Consider the following 16,381-nt stretch of genomic DNA (forward strand, 5'->3'; position numbering starts at 1 on the left):
TGTAAAAGCACTTAATGCCAAAAGGAGCTTCTAATAAATGACTCCACTTAACGTGATCTCCACGACTTAGGAGACTGCTAGCCAGCGTCTTATTATTATTACTCAGAGGACATCTATGGAAGAAGTTATACTTCCAAGCCCAAGAGTTACATCACTTCATCCAGTCAGAGTACAACACATACAGACGTGGACAAAATTGTTGGTACCCTTTGGTCAATGAAAGAAAAAGTCACAATGGTCACAGAAATAACTTTAATCTGACAAAAGTAATAATAAATTAAAATTCTATAAATGTTAACCAATGAAAGTCAGACATTGTTTTTCAACCATGCTTCAACAGAATTATGTAAAAAAATAAACTCATGAAACAGGCATGGACAAAAATGATGGTACCCCTAACTTAATATTTTGTTGCGCAACCTTTTGAGGCAATCACTGCAATCAAACGCTTCCTGTAACTGTCAATGAGACATCTGCACCTCTCAGCAGGTATTTTGGCCCACTCCTCATGAGCAAACTGCTCCAGTTGTGTCCGGTTTGAAGGGTGCCTTTTCCAGACTGCATGTTTCAGCTCCTTCCAAAGATGCTCAATAGGATTGAGGTCAGGGCTCATAGAAGGCCACTTTAGAATAGTCCAATTTTTTCCTCTTAGCCATTCTTGGGTGTTTTTAGCGGTGTGTTTTGGGTCATTGTCCTGTTGCAAGACCCATGACCTGCGACTGAGACCAAGCTTTCTGACACTGGCTAGTACATTTCTCTCTAGAATTCCTTGATAGTCTTGAGATTTCATTGTACCCTGCACAGATTCAAGACACCCTGTGCCAGACGCAGCAAAGCAGCCCCAGAACATAACAGAGCCTCCTCCATGTTTCACAGTAGGGACAGTGTTCTTTTCTTGATATGCTTCATTTTTTCGTCTGTGAACATACAGCTGATGTGCCTTGGCAAAAACTTCGATTTTTGTCTCATCTGTCCACAGGACATTCTCCCAGAAGCTTTGTGGCTTGTCAATATGTAGTTTGGCATATTCCAGTCTTGCTTTTTTATGATTCGTTTTCAACAATGGTGTCCTCCTTGGTCGTCTCCCATGTAGTCCACTTTGGCTCAAACAACGACGGATGGTGCGATCTGACACTGATGTTCCTTGAGCATGAAGTTCACCTTGAATCTCTTTAGAAGTCTTTCTAGGCTCTTTTGTTACCATTCGGATTATCCGTCTCTTAGATTTGTCATCAATTTTCCTCCTGCGGCCACGTCCAGGGAGGTTGGCTACAGTCCCATGGATCTTAAACTTATGAATAATATGTGCAACTGTACTCACAGGAACATCTAGTTGCTTGGAGATGGTCTTATAGCCTTTACCTTTAACATGCTTGTCTATAATTTTCTTTCTGATCTCTTGAGACAGCTCTTTCCTTTGCTTCCTCTGGTCCATGTCGAGTGTGGTACACACCATATCACCAAACAACACAGTGATTACCTGGAGCCATATATATAGGCCCAATGGCTGATTACAAGGTTGTAGACACCTGTGATGCTAATTAGTGGACACACCTTGAATTAACATGTCCCTTTGGTCACATTATGTTCTGTGTTTTCTAGGGGTACCATCATTTTTGTCCATGCCTGTTTCATGAGTTTATTTTTTTACATAATTCTGTTGAAGCATGGTTGAAAAACAATGTCTGACTTTCATTGGTTAACATTTATAGAATTTTAATTTATTATTACTTTTGTCAGATTAAAGTTATTTCTGTGACCATTGTGACTTTTTCTTTCATTGACCAAAGGGTACCAACAATTTTGTCCACGTCTGTACATGATCCACGTAGAGAATGACTTTTCATACCAATAGCCACAGCGGTTTCTTGTGAATCTCCAGTGATCATTTTAATTGCGACGCCAGAGCGGATAAGAGTAGTGATCGCTTCTTTCACGCCAGTCCGAGGAGGGTCGATTATTCCCACCAAGCCCAAAAATGTAAGCTGACCCAACTCTGGACCCGATGCCAGAGCAATAACTGCAAGGGAAGATAAGAACGAAGAATATTAATGAAAAGGATGGAGACCAAAGAAGTGTACAGGTTTTATTCAGACCTACTGTATGTGTCTCCGAGGTTACAGACTAGTAAACTCTGAAATTCAATCCTGTAGGCAAACTTCTGGCCATCCATCACCCTACGTCTTACTAGTATACTGTGAAGTATAGTCAGATAGATGGAGGACAATATGAATATAGGATTAATCTACAGAGTTTCTTTGTAGTCTGAAACCATGGAAACAAAAAATAGTTATTCGCAGAAGCTGCAGATTCAAACCAGTAGGAAGATTTTCCTTCAAGACATTTACAAAATTACTTCATATTTTATTATAGATGCCTTACCCCAATAACTTAGAGACTTATTAATGCTTTAGCTTCACTTAAAGTTGCACATCAAGGTGCACGCTTGCTATATTTGCACCATAATTTGTAACACTTTGAGCTTCTTGCCACTCATGAGAAAAGTGGTGGGGGCTTAGCAGGCGGGGTGGAGCCTCCATGACTGGATTTAATACAACTTATGCTAGAAACTGGTGTAAGTTCTAGATCAAGTCTACGCCAGCTCATAGCGGGCATTGATTTCAGCTTCTGGTGTACAGAGACTAACCAAATTTAATTGGGTGCATCTCACTGCAGCGCTCAAACGTCAGTCTGGTAAAGCTGGCTCAGGCTAATCTCATCATACCTTTTATACAGTGATCCAGTGCTGCACTGCAAGAAATAATATGTAAATTGAGGTGTTAAAGCGAACCTTTCACCTGCATTTCACTTAATAAACTATCAAAAGTACCTTATAGATCATCCTCATTGTGTTATCATACAGTCTTGTCCCGCTTTTCTGCCATGTATATGCATGAAAAAATAAATAAATAAATAATCGCCTTATAAAGTACTCTTCTCCGGCTCCACAAGTCACGATAGAAGCCAAGGGGGTAGCCCTTCCCTCACTCCAGGCTCTAACTCCCCTGCCCTAACCCCGCCTCTATGCAGTCTAATTGACACCCGGCTCAGTCGCCGGGACCGCGCTTGTACAGGCGGCGCATGCGGCGTCGGCCTCAGTAGCAGCGCGATCCTGTAATTCAGTTACAGGATCGCGCTCAAGTCCGCGTGATAGACGGGATCGCGCTGCTACTGAGGCCGACGGCGCATGCACAGCCTGTACAAGAGCGGTCCCGACGACTGAGCCGGGTGTCAATTAGACTGCATAGAGGCAGGGTTAGGGCAGGGGAGTTAGAGCCTGGAGTGAGGGAAGGGCTACCCCCTTGACTTCTATCGTGACTTGTGGAGCCGGAGAAGAGTACTTTATAAAGGCGATTTTTTCATGCATATACATGGCAGAAAAGCGGGACAAGACTGTATGATAACACAATGAGGATGATCTATAAAGGTACTTTTGATAGGTTCGCTTTAAAGAGGACCTTTCACTAGAATAAAACATCTAAACTAACTATACAGACATGGAGAGCGGCGCCCAGGATCTCCCTGCACTTACTGTTATACCTGCGCGCTGCTCCGGTCTCCCGGTATAGCCTCTGGTATCTTCATATGTTAGGCCCCACCCAGTGAAACCTGCCAGTGTCTCCTTCTCCCATGCTGTAGTGCTGGCCAATCAGCAGCGCTCAGCTCATAGCCAGAGAGAAAAAAAAGCCTCTCAGGCTATGAGCTGAGCGCTGCGATTGGCCAGCGCTACAGCATGGGAGAAGGAGCAGGTTCCACTGGTTGGAGCCTAACATATGAAAATACCGGTGGCTATACGGGAGAATGGAGCGGCGCCCAGGTATAACAGTAAGTGCAGGGAGATCAGGGCGCCGCTCTCCATGTCTGTATAGTTAGTTTAGATTTTTTATTCTAGTGAAAGGTCCTCTTTAAGTGCACAGAGGGCAGTCCAAATCACTATCCACCTCCAGTATGCTGCTTTACCCTGTCAGCCCCTCCCTCTCCTTGAGCGATCTCTCATCCTATATCCAGGCTAGAGGCATCCCACCAGGGTACTAGTCCCATCCTTGTACAGTTTTTTCTAATAAACATATCCTTTTGCTCTATTATTGTAATGACTTAGATATATCATTACAGTCACACATTTAAAATTCCATTCAATTCCAACAATTGTTGGTTACTTTTTTTTTTGTCAATGGGTGTATTAGGGAGAAAAAAAAACTAAAACAAACACCTCTTTCTCAACTTATCAGGCTCCTTTCCTCCTCTTCCCCTTGTTTCCGTAAATGTTCACTTACTCTGAATTCACTCAAATTAGTCTCCAGCTAGAGCTGCCCACAGAAGTCTTAAGGGGATGAGGAAGCAGCTAGGAGAGAAACACAAAAAGATGCATTTCTAGCTCACCCCAGTGCCGGATTTACAGCTACACTGCTGTATAATGTCTCCCATGATGTTGCAGCTTCCGTTAAGTTTTCTATCTCATCCTAGTGCTGGATTTACAGGTAAACTCCTCAGTACTGCTGTATATCTTCCATGCTAATGCTGCTTTAATGGTTTTCAACAGAAAGACAGCAGCAGGATCTCCTCTTCTGTGTACTTTGTATGGAAGGCATTATAGCAGCTACTCTCCTGTTCCCCCTCATAATCTCTTAAGGGCAGGTATTATTCAATCTCAGTGAAGCCAAAATGTCACCTCCTCTCTGTAAATGGATTTGATTAGCAAATACGAGTGAGTGAGGAATTCGGTAACTGAAAAGTATCCTGATACATGGAGAAAGGGGCATTTTTCTTGAATAAGATGCATCAAAGCTGCTGATCTTCGCTTATACTAGATTTTTTGGAAAGTTGTGCTTCTGGTCATAAAAACGCGCCTTATAAAGACTCCTTACCTCGGAGACCTGCTGTGCCCATGTATGCAGTCTCCTGATGATACAGCTCTTTTTGTTGCTGAGTGAGAGGTAAATTGTGGCCTTTGCTGTTGTATGTTGTGCAGTATCGAATTACTTGCTCGTAGGCACCTTTCATAAAGCAAATCTCTGGTTTATCCTTAAAGTGACAATAAAACAAAGTAGAGATAAGACACTGTCAACATGTAAATGGCAGTGCTATGCTATATATATATATATATATATATATATATATATATATATATATATATACACACACACACACACACACAGTCAGTCAATCTACAGTACAAGTCTTTTCTTTATATTTCCCCTTCCTTGAATCAACCTCTGGTTCAAGCTTAGAATACTGCATCAAAACCTGCAGTGGTGTTTTTCCAAAGGCGGCTATGTGTGAAACCACTCTTAAGACGACCAAAAACGTAACTCTTAGAACAAAATAACATTTAGGTAACATCTAGCAAAGTTATGCGAGTTTATCAGATGTCCTCAAACCAAACATAGTGGGGGTCATTTATCAGCCAGAAGATGCAGGCATCACCATAAGTTAGGTGCATTCTCTGCCAGTCCACACACCTAGATTGAAATCTACTCCAGCCCTTGTCTGGTGTATATTTCAATCATCATTTTAGCCAGGAAATTGGCGTGAATGACGGTCTCTGATGGAGAGGGTGGCATAGAAATACCGCGTGGGCCTAAATTTAGGTGCATGGCATATATATATATATATATTTATTTATATGAGCTATCCTCAGGATAGGTCATCAGTATCTATCAAATCAGCAGGGGTCTGACACAGTCACCCCCGCTGATCAGATGTTTGAAGAGAAAGCAGCGCTCATGAGTGCTGCCTTCTCTTCATGGTTTACCTGCTTGTCATCGCAACTGCAGTGGTGAGGAGTTGTAATTACACCTAAGCCATCCCATTCACTTTAGTGGAACAGCTCCTTCCTATTCTAATGAATACTACAGAGCTGTAGTTACAGCTCCTCACTGCTGTGGTTTGCGATGGCGAGCAGGTAAACAATAAAGAAGAGGCAGCATTCCTACGAGCGCTGCTTTTTCTTCATACAGCTGATCAGTGGGGGTTCTGGCAATTAGACCCCCGCCAATCTGATATTTATGACCCATCCTGAGGATAGGACATCAATATTAAAAAGCAGACAACCCCTTTAAAAAGTCACAAAAAAACAAACAGGACTCTTTTTGCATGCCAGATTCTGGTCTAAAGGGTCATAATAAATGACGCTCAATATATGTTTTAACGGCTTTATTTAGGAGGCATTTCTGCAGCTCTAGAGAATGGCCACGTACCTGCTGAGTCCTGTGCACACATTTCAGAGCCATCCACTTTTGTTCCGAGTTGAATGGGTATTCTGACTTCCGGATAAAGTCATGCCGAAGCCCCTCGAGACCCATCTACAAAGTAATACATTCGTTATTCTCATGGCCATAATGGTTCTACATAAAGACACATGTCTATATACATTCATGTACTTCATAGTCAGAGGTTTGTTGTGCTTAAACTAATTAGAAGGGTCATTTTAAATAAAAAAAAGATAAGTGTTTGTATAGCTATAAATGACGAAAACATTGACCAAAAAAAATTTAAATAAAAAAACTCATCCGTCTCATTGGGGGGACACAAGCTTTGACCATGGGGTATAGCTGTTATCGCTAGGAGGCGGACACTAAGCACACAAAGTATAAGCTCCTCCCTCTTCAGTTATACCCTTCCTACAGGGACTAAGCCAAAATCAGTTTTAGCTTCATGTCTGTAGGAGGCAGACCTGCTGTCTTTTTGTTTTTTTTTTTTTTTTTTTTTTTTTTGCGGGAGTTTCAGGCAGTCCGTAAAACTGCCTGCACTCCCACCCAGGAGACGGGAGACCAGGGGGGATGGGGGGGGTCACCCAAATCCCCTGCTCCTTCCCGTGCTCCAGAAGAAAAGGAGGACCAGAGGTTCCGGTAAAAACCTCTGTCTCCTGCCAGCATTCTGGTCACCACAGCCGCAAGTCCCCTCTGTTCCGATGCAGCGTCCCTCACCAAGGGGCCGCACACTGAAGGTGGTGACCCGGCTGGAGCCAGAAGACGCTGGACAGGCAAGTATAGAAGGAAAAAGAAGTTTGGCCCAGGAGTTCCCTCCCCCGGCGGAGTCCTCCTGAAGGTGCCTGGGAGAGGAGGGGGCGAAGTTTCCTCCTCTGAGCACCGCTTCCGGGTCGGCGTTTTGGCAGGCCCATGATTAAATTGAGGCCCCAGCTTCTGTGTGGTCTACTCCTATAGGGGAATTCCATCTAAATGAGGAGATTATTCCCTTTGTCCAGGCCCATCTCATCCTCGGGAGCAGTCGCTCCATACCCTGGATTTGGTAAGAGCTGTTCGAGTCTCGGTCCCAGACGGCATCTTTCCGGTGAACGGATTCCCTGTTTGCGATTCCCAGAGGGGCTGAGACAAAGGCTGGCAGCGTCAAAGACTTCCATTTTCCAATGGATTCGTTTGGCTATTGTGGAAGCGTAGCGCTTTAAGGACTGGGCCCCCACCCTTCCGGGTGACTGCTCATTCGGTTTCGGGCAGTGGGGGCCTCTTAGGCGGTGCATCACAGGGCTTCGGCACTTCAGGTGTGCAAGGCGGCTACTTTGTCGTCTTGGCATACTTTTTCAAAGTTTTATAGAGTGCACACCTTTGAGTCTGCTGACGCGTCTCTGGTGCGTAGAGTTTTGCAGGCGGCAGTTCTCCGATTGATGGGACTATTGCTCGTTATGCCCACCCTTGGGGACTGCTCTGTGTCCCCCAATGAACGGAAGAGAAACATTTTACGGTAAGTACAAAAATCTAGTTACTGTCTTCTACTGTAATATTGGAGAAAAATTATTTTAATCACTGGCCACTAGATGGCAACCACTAGAACAGCCCGTAACCAAATTACTAACCCCAATTACATTTACTACAAGACAGAGGGAGACATGTTTATGATGTTAATGAAAATTACCATACAATAATTCAGCTGTCCAATTAACACTGGCATATGACATATCACTTACAGTAACTCCTTTATGGCAGTGGTTTGTGGGCACACTTTATAAGAAGTTTTATTTCAAATAGGGTTGTCCGCGATTTTAATATTGATCGCCTTACTCTCAGGGATAGGTCATCAATATCTGAGCGGTGGGGGCCGACTCCCGGTACTCTCAGTAACTTGCCTGTATCATCAGGAGTATCCTCCATGAAACTGACATATTACACGGGCGTCAAAATCCACAAAAATAATTAGCAGCCATTAATTTTGTCTCCATTTGCCATAATAAAGTGCAATTCGGGCCCATTTATACATCCCACATGCCAGCTTATCGTGAGGTCAGGAAAGAATAAAAATGGGGACCTCGTTTTTTTTATTAATGCAACGTCCATTGAAACATAAGAAAATACCTAAGGGGGGGTTCTTTTCTTATTTTACACACACTATAGTTTCCAGGTATAACTTAGGCTGACTGTCTTCTGTCTGTCTGGCTCTAGGTCAACAAACGCAGATGAAGACATCTTAAAACGTGCCATAAATTTACAAGGGTCGGTGGAAGGATCAGGACTGCCATAAATACTGTATATAGAGACTCCCATAGGTCACGCTGACAGCTCCCAAAAAGATACTACAAATGTTACACCTCATGTTAGTCATTTTGAGCCATTACATGCTGTAATAAGCATGCCAAACTGCACAGTGTCTGCAGTCACCCAGAAACTTTCCTGAATATCCACAAATGTTATCCCACAGAAAGGGTGGGGAAAAACACACACACACACACACACACACACCAATAACATACCATTGTGGCCAAAACGGAAAAAAAAAAATAAACGTACCAGGCAGTCTTTTAAATCACTGATCAAAACTACCTGGCTCAGCAACATCCCAAAGGGGACAAATACATGTGGAACGTGTTGTCTGCAAGGTCATTCTGCAGGGCAGGCATTTCACGTGTACCAACACCAGCAAGGTTTAGGATATCCGATCATTTATTAATTGTAAAACCTCCGGCCTTATGTACCTTATTACATGCATGTGCGGTATCCAATAGGTTGGTAAAACCACTAGAGAATTTAGGAGACGCATAGGAGAACATCTGGGGGATGTCAGGAATGATCATTACACCCCAGTTGCCAAGCATGTGAAGTATTTCCATGATGTCAACCCTAAAGCCCTAAAATTTCAGGGGATGGAAGTAGTCAAACTGGTACCACGATGAGGTGACTTTGACAAGCTGGTCCTGAAGAAAGAATCAGGGTGGATATTTAGGATGGGCACAGTCAAACCGGGAGGTCTAAATGATCAGATAGGTTTGCTGTTTATATAGGACAATTCAATAACCTTCTTCCCCAGCATTGTCTGGTTCATTTAAACACCTATGTGCCTTTAATATGCAGTTCAGTCAGGGCCACTCCATTTATAGGAGCAGTGTGATCAAGTGTCTCAGTAAGCAGAACATATTTAAAGATCATCCTAATGTGATTTTTGTCACTCTAAAAAGGGGACATCATACGGACGAGAAATAAATTCCACACCAGGTCTCCTATACCAATATGATCAATCCCCCATACTTGTTCATCTATGCAGTTTCCAACTAACAGGTAGCAGCCTGGCTGCTAGAGGGTTACTTATTTGCACTCCCTACTTGCGGCCATATCTGCAATGAGATTGGGGTATAGTTGGTTTAAACAGCACATGTGAGCACGCGCGCCATGGCCATACCAGTGCCAGGCATGTTATCATTTGTTATCAGGAATTGTTGCCGAGGTGCTCTACATGTAAAATACGTGATTGTACAAGCAACCTCTCACCGTCAGAGGGGATCGCGTATCCGCTTGAGCTGACATGAAACAACAACACGATAACGCGCGCCCGCTCACTATCAAAGTGGTCCGCGCTTATCGTGTTGTTGTTTCATGTCAGCTCAAGCAGATACGCGATCTCACATCATCGGGGGGGGGGGGTCACATCTTATAATAGAGTTAAGTGTCCATGATTAAGGTACTAACATACTAAATAGTGCCACTGGACACAATTATCTTTTAGTAGTCTCCAAGTACTTTATCGCCGAACAACACTAGCACCATAGTGAATCACTTGTTTGCTGTGGCATCCAGTCAGTGTGGATGTAATGTTTGTAGTCCTTCTGACATACGTTAGTTTGATGCACAGCATGTGAGTGACTAGTGCCTGCGCTACAAGGACAATACTGCCCATGTGTAGATTTTTAGTAGTTCTACCACAAATAAATGCTTTTTTGGTTTTTGGCTTTAGTATCCATACAGGCAGTGTAATTTTTTGTGAATAATAGGATACGTATTTATACCATAGAGTTTTTCAGCAAAATCTTATTATCCAGAAATATGCCTATTAGGCGTATTTGCAAAGCAGATTGCGGCGCAAATCTGTGACTTCTCCCCGCTCATGGCAGATCTAAAAAAGTGGTCGAGGCATGGGCGGGAAAAGGTGGTGGTCTCATTCATCCTTTTCTACGCCTGTTTCAGGTGTAGAAAATGGACTAAATGTAAGACAGCAAGGAAGCTGTCTGACATTTAGAGAGGCGCTGGATGCGCCAAAGTTATGTAGAGGCCGGCTCCTCTTCATAACTTTGACTGATCCACCTCCAGATGTAGGGGTTAATAAATGACCCCCATATTTTCTATTTTACATTTCTAATAGCACAGAAAGGCACATCAGATAGAGAACTAAAACTTCCAACCACCGTAAATTTTCCTTGCTGTACATTATGCAGACATTGAGAAAAATGCCAGAGTTTATGCCTAGCTCTTTTACAGAAATCTGCCAAGATTACTTCCCCAGACTTTGCTCCATCCATTACCGGGCACAGAGTACATATGCCATCCTAAATCAATGCTTACAGGGATGGTACCTACATCTGGCAGATAAACCACATTCCGGTTCCCAGATGGCACACAGCCACAATACATAGGTCTCAGAGACCAGAGGGTGGAATTTTCCTTTCAGAATAGATAGAAGACAAAAAAAGAAAAGAAAAAAGAGAAGTGTTCCAAGTTCCAAAGTACTCTATACTTCTCTATGACAGTTGTATGCCACAAAGTTCCTTTTTATCTTGCACTTATCAAATCCCAGTATTCGTGATGTAAGGAGTCTTAGGATATTTTCACAAGGTTTAAGTTCCATGCAGATTCTGGTACTTCTTTTTCCCCCCCTTCGATTTCTGCTGAGGATTTGCCGTTGTAAATACAGCGAATCTGCACACGACAAGAACTGACTTGCTCATTCTCTTCATGTGGGGGTTTCCATTAAAATCAATGGGGTGCTTACATCCAGCATTTAGGGTGCAGATTTAGGGCTGTTAAACATACCTTGTGTGAACAGCCCCTTACTGTAGAAGGCATACATTGTGTTGCTTAAAAAACTGAATGCATTTCTCACACTGCAGCTGTTCAGAAGGTGAAATGGGGAGCAATATCTAAAGATTCACTGAAAGATAGGCTGAAGCCATTACATCAAGTTACCTTCATAGAAAGAGCAATTAGAGCTCCCTCGGTCGGCTTGCCCATTAAGGTGTTATTTCTTATCTCAGCGTCATTACAAACACATCCGGCCTGAAATAAAAAAAAAAAAAAAATATCTTAAATCACAGATAGGAACACAGATCTGTCATGACTACTGACAGTGCATACTTTGTGTATATAGAAAATCACATGGCAACTTCTAGTCTTGATCCAACAAAGGCAGAGAGAAGGTGTAGGGAACAAGTATTCACCCCGTACTCGTCCTAGGTAAACCCTGCCGAAAACGGAATGGCCGCCTTGATAAGGGGGATCCTGCATCAGGAACTTAAGGGTTCATGCTCATGTTGGTCTGACCTTTGGCCTGAATTTACTGCCTCATAGTGATTTACAATACAGTCAGTCCCTACCTGATTGTGGGTCTATTGTACAGTACTCAAATGATGAGGTCAGTACATTACAACAGACCCACAATCTGATAGGAACTCACATAAATCATTAGGATATAGTGAGTTCGGGTCAGAGTAGCTGCTGTCGGTCCAGGAGATACAGCCAAACAATGGGATGTGTTTCCAGGACAGAGCACGGTCGTGTGCATGAGCCCTTATGTGGTTAAACCCCCCACAGCACCCAAGATATAAATCAAGAAATCTGTACAGCTGTGATGGCAAATTCAGTTACCCAATCACATTAGATAACAAAATATTGTTGCAAATGGTAGTTTTATGTCAGGTCACCCTCCCCAAAAAGGGGAGTGGTGGGGGCGTTTCAGCCGCGACAAATTTATCTTAATTTTTGCCAGTTTTCTGGTGCAGATGAAGGCTCTGAGCCTTAGTCCAAAAAGATCCTCTGACACGGGCAACTCCTGAACATTGCAACACAGCCCAAGATCTGCAAATATCTACGCAGACAATGGAGCAGAACCAACACCCAGAACCATGAGCCGAGGGCAGAATATTAAATAGCTTTCAGGTTCAAAGTTTTAAAGTTAATGTAGACAAGCAGCAAAATCTGCATGAACTCTGCAGGGAATCGCTAGCGAGGTGTTAATAACTTGCAATAAAAAAAATTGATATGCTGTAGATGAAAAATCCAAACCGTAGATTTGGCAAAATGTCACCCACTTTGCTTCTACTGTAATATGCTGAAGATTTTTCACCTGGAGGAGCTGGACTGAAAATCTGCAATATATCTACCTAAAACGGACTGGCGTCTAAATTTCACAGTTTAGAAGCGAATGGCACCTAGGTGATTTTTGTGTGGAGCATGTATAAATCATCAACAGATGAAAATCCTACGTATACGAAGATGCTGACAGAAGGCTAACTTCGCTGGCAGCTTTTTGTCCACCCTGGATGCATTGAACCAGAAGAGACGAATGGGCCGTACAGATACAGGTATTGACTATTCTAGAAGTATGTGTATCTATAGCTATCGCCTCCTGCACTGTTCACACTCCATTAGAAACTTATCGACAGAATGGTTACTCTTCTGATCCAGGCTTTCAGCTTTAATGAATTAAAGGGCAAGACATGTTGCGAAACGCAATAACTCATATGACAACCATGGAGTCGATAACTGAAGAACAAAAATTACCATCTGTATTCATCACAATTCTCCTATTCCTTGTTAGTGATATTTTATACTTAGCAGTTTGCCTAGTCTTCAGACTTACTATAGCCATTCCCGCTAAATAATACATTAACTATACGGAAGGTCATTGTGATAAATGTCCTACAAGATGCCGTGTACTTAGATCCATTTATATAACTGATGCTCCATCTGCAGGTCAGTCCTGTGTCCTGGTATAAATCAGTCTGACAACGTAGCAGAGGCTACAAATAACACTTACTTCCACCACTCTGCTTATTGATGGGTTGCAGAAGCCATGAATAATGTCGCCATCGATTGTCACTTCACCAAAACGATTATAACCAACACCAGAAACCTTAAAAACATAAAATTAAGGGATAAAATAGTACAATTATTGACTCCTGTACATAGTGTAACTGAAGCCCTCCAGAACAAGTGAGCAGCAACAGACATGGATCCACACAGAACCCCTTGGACCTCCTGATCCTCAGAGGCTACTTTTGGCACCAGCACTACAAGAGCTCACATTCTTTAGGGCTCATCCACACAACCGTATGGGACAAGGTATGTCACTTTGCGGACCAAAAAAGAGATTTTTGGTGAAACTCGACCTGTAAAATCTTTTTCTCGTCTTTTCCATTGGGGGACACAGACCATGGGTATAGCTTAGAGGTATTAGTAGGAGGGAGACTATGCAAATATAAAAGAGCTCCTCCTCCTCGGGCTATACACACACACACACACACACACACCACACACACCACACACACCACACACACCACACACACACCCCCACCCCCCACCTTACACAGCTGAGACGCAGAGGCACCATTGCGTCTTGCCCAGGAAGCCCCCACCGCCCCCTAGTGGAGTGAGCGGTAATCCAAGACGGGGGAACTCTACCACGAGCACGATAAGCCGCGGAAATAGCCGAGCAGATCCAGCGCGCCACACAGTGACCTTGGAGGCCGCCAGACCCTTGCGAGGCCCCTCAGGAATCACAAATAGGGAATCTGAACAGCGGACGGAAGACGTAGCCGCGAGATACACCTCCGGGTTAGCCGGAGAAGGGGAAAAGGAAGGCAGGACAAGATTAAGGTGGAAGGGAGAGACCACCTTGGGCAAAAAAGGAGGGGACCGGATGGACCACAACCTTATCCTGGTGGAAAACCAGAAAAGGGTCCTGACAAGAAAGAGCGGCCAGCTCCGACACCCGTCTGATGGAAGTTATGGCCACAAGGAAGACCACTTTCCAGGTGAGAACAGTCAGAGAGACCTCCCTCAAAGGCTCGAAAGGGGCCGACTGCAGAGCGCAGGACCAAATTGAGATCCCAAGGAGGCAAAAGGGGGAACATACAGAGGAACCGAATGTGCCACCCCCTGAAGAAAGGTCTTCACAGGACCCATAAGAGCAAGGGACCTCTGAAAAAAGACGGCCAGCGCCGAAACCCGACCTTTCAGGGAACTAAGCGACAGTCCCTTCTCAAACCCAGACTGAGGAAAAGACAGCACCATCGAGATGTAAAAGCGAAGGGGAGGAAACCCCGAACTTTCACAAAAGGACAGGAAGGCCTTCCAGGTACGATAGTAAATCCGGGAGGAAGACGACTTCCTCGCTCTGATCATGGTCCTAATCACTGAATCCAAGAACCCCCTCTTCTTCAGGATGGCGGTTTCAACAGCCACGCTGTTAAACGAAGAGACCGTAAATTCTGGTGGAAGAGCGGGCCCTGAGACAGTAGGTCCTGTCTGGCGGGAAGAGGCCATGGGGCGTCCGCCAGCATCCGAGCCACGTCCGAAGACCACGCGCAGCGAGGCCACTCTAGGGAGAAGAGAACGGTCGGGATCCCTTCCGCCTCGATCTTGCGTAGAACCTTTGGTAGGAGAGGAAATGGAGGGAAGACATAGAGGAGGCTGAAGTCCTGCCACGAAGACACCAGCGCGTCCACTCCGTACGCCTTTGGATCTCGGGCGCGAGCCAGGAACACTGGGAGCTTGTTGTTGAGCCTGGACGCCAATCAAGTCCACATCCGGACGGCCCCACCTGTGGCAGATTTCTTCAAACACTTCTGGATGCAGAGACCTCTCGCCTGGATCCACCTTGTTGCGGCTTAGAAAGTCCGCTGTCCAGTTGTCCACTCCTGGAATGTAAACTGCTGACAATACCGTGCGACTCCACCCACGCCAGAATTCTCGTCACCTCCTGCATTACCATCCGGCTGCGGGTCCCACCCTGATTGTTGATGTAGGCCACGGCCATGGCATTGTCCGACTGAATCCTCAACGGGAGGCCCGCAAGGAGAGGGGCCCAATGGGAGAGAGAATGGAAAATCGCCCTCAGTTCCAGAATGTCGATTGCAAGGCGAGACTCTGCCACCGACCAAATCCCTTGTACCGTGCGCGACTGGAGAACGCCGCCCCAACCCAGGAGGCTGGCATCAGTGGTGACGACCGTCCAGGAGAAAGGATCTCCCAGATCTCAGGTTCAATGGGGATAGCCACCAACGGAGAACTGCCCGAACCCGCTGAGACAGGCGGATGCGATCGTCTAGACCCCGACAGGTTTTGTCCCAGAGGGAAAGGATCTCCTGTTGTAACAAGCGAGTGTGAAACTGGCCATATGGAACGGCCTCGAAAGAGGCCACCATAAGACCCAGGACACGCATGCATTCCCGTATGGAGAGGAACTGGGAGCGCAGTAGATGCGACACTGCCCCCTGGATCTGGGAGGACTTGGAGGGTGGCAGGAACACTCTGGCGGACAAGGTGTCCAAAATCATTCCCAGGAAGGGGAGCTTCTGGAATGGGAGGAGAGAGGACTTTGGGAAATTGATTATCCAGCCGAACTGTTCCAGAGTCTGAACAGTGATCCGGACGCTGTGCTCAGCCTGCGGAAGTGAGGGGGCTTTTATCAGGATATCGTCCAGATAGGGCAGCAAAGGAATGCCCTTGGTACGAAGAAGCGCCATGATCTTGGCAAAGACCCGAGGGGCGGTTGCCAACCCGAAAGGAAGGACGACAAACTGATAGTGACGAGCCCAATGGCGAAGCGCAGGAATCGTTGGCGAGATTCTGCGATCGGAACATGCAGATAAGTGTCCTGGATGTCCACGGACGCGTGGAACTCCCCTGGAAGAAGAGAAACAATAAAGGAGCGGAGGGATTCCATTCGAAATCTCCGCCCCCGTAGAGATTTGTTGAGCAGTTTTAGGTCCAGGATCGGACGCACCGACCCCTCTTTCTTTGGGACCATGAACAGGTTTGAATAAAAACCTGTGCCCTGTTCCTCTGGAGGAACGGGGGTAATAACCCCCCCCCCCCCAGTCCAGAAGGGAAGAAACTGCCTGTAAGAGGTCTGAGGTTCTGGTCGGATCCCCCGGAACGCGAGA

At 45.1% G+C, this 16,381-nt stretch overlaps 1 protein-coding gene across 1 annotated transcript in view; it reads right to left on the bottom strand.

Moving 5' to 3' along the window:
• The window catches only part of ATP2C1 (ATPase secretory pathway Ca2+ transporting 1), a 96,169-nt gene that overhangs the window by 17,632 nt on the left and 62,156 nt on the right, over positions 1 to 16,381 (bottom strand). Inside the window, exons 14-18 of the mRNA XM_044295749.1 lie at positions 13,252 to 13,347; positions 11,403 to 11,492; positions 6,198 to 6,302; positions 4,866 to 5,022; positions 1,850 to 2,020 (exon numbers count right to left, since the gene is read on the bottom strand). Coding sequence (XP_044151684.1) covers positions 1,850 to 2,020; positions 4,866 to 5,022; positions 6,198 to 6,302; positions 11,403 to 11,492; positions 13,252 to 13,347 — 619 coding nt within the window. The remainder of the gene's footprint in view (positions 1 to 1,849; positions 2,021 to 4,865; positions 5,023 to 6,197; positions 6,303 to 11,402; positions 11,493 to 13,251; positions 13,348 to 16,381) is intronic.

Source organism: Bufo gargarizans, chromosome 5 (assembly GCF_014858855.1).
Source record: "Bufo gargarizans isolate SCDJY-AF-19 chromosome 5, ASM1485885v1, whole genome shotgun sequence".
NCBI classification, from domain to species: domain Eukaryota; kingdom Metazoa; phylum Chordata; class Amphibia; order Anura; family Bufonidae; genus Bufo; species Bufo gargarizans.